This window comes from Archocentrus centrarchus, chromosome 16 (assembly GCF_007364275.1).
Source record: "Archocentrus centrarchus isolate MPI-CPG fArcCen1 chromosome 16, fArcCen1, whole genome shotgun sequence".
Classification (NCBI taxonomy): domain Eukaryota; kingdom Metazoa; phylum Chordata; class Actinopteri; order Cichliformes; family Cichlidae; genus Archocentrus; species Archocentrus centrarchus.
In genome coordinates this window covers 33,222,145-33,228,144 of record NC_044361.1, presented here as the reverse complement: position 1 = coordinate 33,228,144, position 6,000 = coordinate 33,222,145, and the positions used below count along the sequence as shown (strand labels likewise).

At 40.1% G+C, this 6,000-nt stretch overlaps 1 protein-coding gene across 1 annotated transcript; it reads right to left on the bottom strand.

Annotated features, from left to right (window-relative positions):
• Positions 1 to 691: 691 nt before the first annotated feature.
• On the bottom strand, positions 692 to 5,451 carry LOC115794470 (membrane-spanning 4-domains subfamily A member 4A). Its single transcript, XM_030750000.1, has 7 exons — positions 5,356 to 5,451; positions 3,416 to 3,656; positions 3,018 to 3,119; positions 2,869 to 2,925; positions 1,987 to 2,172; positions 1,746 to 1,865; positions 692 to 1,336 (listed from the first exon to the last, which is right to left on the bottom strand). The coding sequence occupies exons 2-7, from the start codon at positions 3,617 to 3,619 to the stop codon at positions 1,250 to 1,252; spliced, it is 756 nt and encodes a 251-aa protein (XP_030605860.1). The 5' UTR covers positions 3,620 to 3,656; positions 5,356 to 5,451; the 3' UTR covers positions 692 to 1,249.
• Positions 5,452 to 6,000: the final 549 nt, after the last annotated feature.

The window sequence follows — 6,000 nt, the reverse complement described above, 5'->3', positions numbered from 1 at the left end:
TTTGCATGTGACGTGAATCACCTCCTGTCACGGGTTGAGGAGGCGGGATGAGCTCAAGAACCTCATTGAAAGGATACCACAGTACATCCTCTTGTAGAGGCCAAAAGAATCTGGTTTTGGTTATCCCAGCATGGTGCGTGCATTTGACTTGAACGCTGGTTTCGTCTATGGAAAGGATTATTCCATGGTTCCGGGGAATGGTGGAATGGTGGAATGGTGGACGGCACTCTTTGCAGTGCCAGCTCAACAGCTTCATCTTCAATATAAAACAATTTAATCGAACTGTCCATCTCAATGAAACAATGATGAAGTACTTCCTCCATCATTGTTTCATAAAGAAAATTAATGTATTTATTTTTTTGCCCTATAGGTAACATGTTGTCAACCAGATCACTACATCTCCCTCAAATGTTAATCATTTGTGTGTGTGTGTGTGTGTGTGTGTGTGTGTGTGTGTGTGTGTGTGTGTTATCTTTGTTTCATTTGTGTACCTGAAGATTATGAAACAGCATACCTATAAAAATGTGCTGGTTTTTCAAATATTGTCAGTCAAATCTTTGTTAAAAGATGGAAATACGATCTTGGGCAAGTTTTTATTAGAGCATTATTTTTATTTCTTCTTGCTTGGTATTTGGCCTCAACATCTCCATAGAGTGTGTATCTATCACAGCTGAAGAAACCAGTGTTTTTAAGGCTTCCTGAAAGCTTTATTGACAGACAAAAAACAACATTCAGTATAAATCATTTTGGACAGCTGTTGTAGCTGATAGATCTTTAATTCTTGGCAATCACAAAGAATCAGAGGACATGTTTGTCCTCGTTATGGAGGAGGCTCGGCTCTGTCTCACATTCATATTTAAGGCCAGACGGCACAGAAACATCACACTGACATGTAAACATTTTCACTTTGGGCAACTTTCACCAACTCCCCAGGCTCCCTTTAAAAAGTATCATTTTAATCATGCTTTGCTGAGAAAGAAACATTCATTCTTTTAATATTTACTGCTGAATTCTGCATTACAGGGAAAAAAAAGTGGGATTTAAAGTCAGTGTCAGTAATCACCTGATCAATGCTGTTTGACCATTCTGATGTGCCTTTATCAATATGCAGTATAATAAGGCAGAAGAGGTGCCAGTGACACAGTGAAAAGTGATTAAGTGTAAGAAAAGAGATACAGGGTCGTCTTCAGTTTTACTGCAGTACTGCTGTAGTATCTGTAGTGGTCTTCAGAGGATTTCTCCTCCCCTCTCAGGACGACACGTCCAACAGGGCGTCATCGCTGTTGTGCTCCAACGCTGCAGCGGTCAGCAGACCTCTGTAATCATCATGGTCCACCTGTAGGTCAAAGGTGAAATCAGAATGTCATCAACATCAACTGCTCTTCTGAAATGTAATGAGACTAAAGTTGTGCATTTACAAGGGAGAAAAAAATTTTTCTCTTTTTTTTTTTTCTAGTAAATATTTGACTGTAATCTGATATTTTCTGTTTTGTGCACAATCTCTGGGAAGGTGACAAAGCATGCAAGACTGGCCTGTGCTCCTCTTTTATCTCGTTTTATCTTATTTGATAAGTAATCTTGTGTTTTAAGCTTGAGTGAATTCAACCAGATTTTTTTTTTTCCATCTTTGGCCACAGCAGCTTTTATCCACAGCACAGAGACAGGAAATGGGGGAAGACACGCAGGTAAACTGGCGACAGGCCGAGACTCGAACCTGCGCCGATCTGAGGCAGAATGAGTCTCACCATGACACACGGTTTGTGGAGTCTGATGGCTTTGGCAGAGAAAACACAGACAACAATAGTGACACACGTCTGCAGCACGAGCAGAACCAGGAAGAGGCCGATAATCCCGTAAAGAACCACCTGAAACAGGAAAAATGAGACAGGGAATAAACAGAAAGAACAACATGCTCTTGTCTTCAGTTAAGACCCCTGCATCAGATCTGAGCTGTACGGAGAGTTTGGCCTTGAGAGAGAAACTTACATCCAGCGCCCACAACTTTTGGCTGCATCTGCTCCTCAGGTGTTCAGTTTCCGCGAACTGGTTGAAGCTTTGGTAGTCACAGAAGCGATAGGAGGGGGGGCATTCGGCAAGCAGCCAGCAGGTGTAGCTCACACCAGCCAGACCAATCAAAACACTTACAATGTTGGACACCAGAGACCCCCAAACCTGCACAAACACCGAACACAGAGACTGATTTATTAGGTTCCTAATAAATAAGTGAAACGCTACATGTCTGATTAGCTAACTGGAGTCCCTGAACTGGACCGTGTTTGTGCTGTTTGAGCCTTTTTAATGCAATTATCTGACATGCAGACTCCACACAGAAAGACCAGATGATGGATTTGAACCCAGGACCTTCTTGCTGTGAGGCAGCAGTGTTAACACCATACCACCAAGAAACCATAAACAGTAAAAAATGTAAAAATTACAAATAATAAAGTATAATATAGTCTGTTTACATCATTTCCGAGCATTTGTTTGCATTGGTTTCATTTTTGGTCCACTTCTTTCTCTCTGGCACCAGACTTCAGCCTGTGGCATGGACTGTATATAAAAGATGTGTGCAGCTGAAAACTGAAGCTACTGTGGAAGTGCCTTAAACCTGCATTCTTTCTAACAGCCAGCAGGAGGCACTGCTGACAAAAAGAGTCTCCTATGACTCCCATGCTCTGTGACCTCAGCAAACACTTTCATGATGACTTCATGGGCTCAAGCGCTAGTCTGAGGTCATACGACACAGACTATTGAGTCCTTTTTGTAAACGATGGTCTTTAGCACAGCCAGAAAGGATTATCCAGGATACGCTCACTGGCCAGCGAACTGTCAATCACAAGTTCTCTTTTTGATTTCTCAGAAACTCACCAGCGTGATGGAAGTCCGTCTCCCAGCTGCCACAGACACAGAGCCAGAGACCACAAACTGCACGACAGCAGAGACACACGTTTATATAAACCGTGACATCTGACAGTTTGAGTTTACAGTGCTTATAAAACAGGTTTGTGTGCACGTACAGCGGCGCCGAGGGCAAACGGGGAGTAGGCGATCATGCTCCATGAGTAGGCGGCAGTCAGACTGAACAGGATGCACAGCAGGCCAATTATGATCTGAACAACCTGAGAACACAGAGAGACATTATGAGCAACAATTAAAAAAATATTTTGATTTAAGAAGTTCCAGCAGCTCTTCTGAGGATTTGAGTGAATGTTTAATCCTCAGGACAAAGGCGTGTTAAAGATGAGGCGTATTCTGGTTTGTCAGAAGTAATGACATCATTGTGAAGTGTAAGTCACACTGAACGTGAAAATATGTGTTTCTATTAATATCATATTATATATTGTTTACAACTCGAAGCATACAGCAGATTTTAGTCTCGTTTTACAGAATCTGTTAGTTAGAGGCAGAATCTCACCCCCAGAGCGTGCGGCTGTCCCCGCATGAAGGTGGTGGTCATTTCGTCCATTTTCACCGGGGAAGGCGGGGTCTTTGTGGGAGGGGGCGGGGCAGGTGTGGTAGCTCTGCCGGCGTTCTGGAGCGGGATGGAGGCCTCATCCTTGGGGATGACTTGAGTCACAACCACCACTCCACCGATGGTGGTGACAGATGTGGATGCCATAATAAAGGTCAGAGGTCACAGGAATTCAGAGGGAATTCTGGAAAACAAACAGCAACAGAACTTCTAATATAATAAAGAAGTTCACTCTTTGGAATAATGGTTTTGATTTCCTAATGGTCCAGAATGAAGTCGTGGCCCAAAACATGAATGTAATGGAGGAGGAACTATTTAGTTTCTGTAAATTTTAGTAGTTTATAGAAGCGGATGAGACAATACAGTTCCTTTTTTTTTCTTAAATCTGGGTAAAGTATCTGTTAATATTATATCCAAAAATTGTGAGGCTGTTCTCTCTCATTTTCCCAATATGAATTTTTAAAATAGCTACATTTATGTAGCTGTAATATGTAAATAAAGTATGAGTCCCCTACCTGCAAACTGTGGTTTCTACAGGCCACCAAATCAGACAGCCAAATATTTTATAGATTTCAAGCATCCATCATGCTGTGTGAACTTGAAATAATGACGCAAACATATGAGGGGCCAAGTTTATGTAGTTTTCTAGATAATGGGATTTTAAAACAGTTCTTCAAAAAAATTATACAATAGAAAACATCTAAAACGGGCCTGCCTTCATCCCTCTAAAGCTAACAACAGGCTCCTAAAATTTAGCATAATTCCTATTAAGAAGTGGATCATTCCCTGGAACGGTTTCAGGAAAATCTGGGATTATTTTTATTAATATATATATATATATATATATATATATATATATATATATATATATATATATATATATATATATATTTTTTTTTTTTTTTTTTTTTTTTTTTTTTTTTAAATTGCGATTGAGCAACCCATTTATTTATTGTTTATTCAGTCCAATTATAGTCAAAATTAATTAAATGCATATTTCCTTAAAAAGAACAAGTTTATTCTTTTTTTCAAATGTTCAATGAATGCATGTCTGAGAGTGATCACGTAAATATTCATAATTCCAGTATTTACCACAACAAGTGCGATTATGATTTTTGCCACAGGTGAGCAGTCCTGCAGCCAGCTGTCTCACACGCGGACGTTTCTGCTTCTTCTAGTTACCGTGTGGAGGTTACTTCACCGACCAATCAGCGCGCATTGGCAGCGTGTTTTCAAGACGTAAGAGATACAGAAAACTAAACAAGTTAGAAAAATGGAAAAATGTCAGACAGTCCCGTAATCAAATTAAACTAGAATAAGAGTTTCGTGAATCCTGTGCGTCTGCCGCGGGTTTCTGCCACACACCCTGTCCTGCATTTCTCTCTCTTTAGACCCGTGTTTGGGATTTTAGAATAATACATTGGTTGATGTTAGAAGATAAGAGCGCCGAATTTATCGGTGAATGTTTCCGAGTTATACAATCCTGCAAACGTTGCTGTAAAATCTTTGATAAGCAAATAAACCTTGAAAACCCTGAATTTTACACGGATTTTGGTTTGGGGTTTTCTACTGCGTGATGAGGAAGTGCGGCTTACCGGAAAACGCTGTTTGTTTTAGTTCGACGATCAAATGTTTTTGAAATCCCGCAGTGATCAGTACAGAAAAGTTTGATTCTTTTTATTCGTCTTCTAATTCTTATTATTGAAGGTCAGAGTCGTACAAACAAATCGCTGCCAGACAAACAAACAGGAAATATGTGTCTGCGCGTTGGATCGATTATATCGATTAATAATCCCCATTCACAGTCTGAGCTGCTCTTCTGAATATATTAAAATATGTTCTGAGATGTGCATGAATTATCTGACCTCGCTGGAGTCGTTTACCTGCAGGTAAGTGACTGTTCTTCAATAGAGATCCGGAAGTTTCTTGTCCAAATTTCAACTTCAGCTCAGGATCAAATGATGCCGCCTTCACAGTCCGCTGTAAACTCGGAAACATCATTTATTTACCAAAGAATTTTTAGGAAGTCTGCTCTGACAAAGTTTCAGTCCAAATTTATTAAACACGGAAATCTTCCATCAAATATTGAAAACATGCACAAATAGTTTAAGTTTAAAAAGTGCATCACTGGATTTTTTTTTTTTTAACTTAAGAAAGGGGATTTGTTCAAATACTCAGTCTCTCATCACTGCAAATACTAAAGAATGTTTTCCAACTGTTTTCTTTTTTGGTCTAATAATAAAACATAAAATTGAACACTTTTAAATAAATGTCTATTTTTGTGTGTTTGCATTTTTCGTTGCTTGGTCCGATGGCAGTTCTGACAACACAATTCCAACAACACCTGAAAGCAACACCACGAAAGCCCACAGCGTTGTTTCCCAGAACCAGCGACGGAAACCAGTAACTCCCACCCTGCCGCCTTTAAAAGGGACCTGTCACCTTTTACCATATACACGCACCTGCCACTTTATTAGTTACACCCTGCTGCCTTCAAAGCTGCTTTACTTCTTCACAGCTCAGATTTA

What these genes read in the sequence shown, in the direction of transcription:
- LOC115794470 (XM_030750000.1), bottom strand. Translation starts at nt 3,619, where the DNA reads ATGGCATCCACATCTGTCACCACCATCGGTGGAGTGGTGGTTGTGACT. An exon ending in CGTTTGCCCTCGGCGCCGCT is followed by an intron (nt 2,926 to 3,017) that starts GTACGTGCACAC and finishes GCTGTCGTGCAG; the next exon opens with TTTGTGGTCTCTGGCTCTGT. An exon ending in TCCACAAACCGTGTGTCATG is followed by an intron (nt 1,337 to 1,745) that starts GTGAGACTCATT and finishes TTTGACCTACAG; the next exon opens with GTGGACCATGATGATTACAG.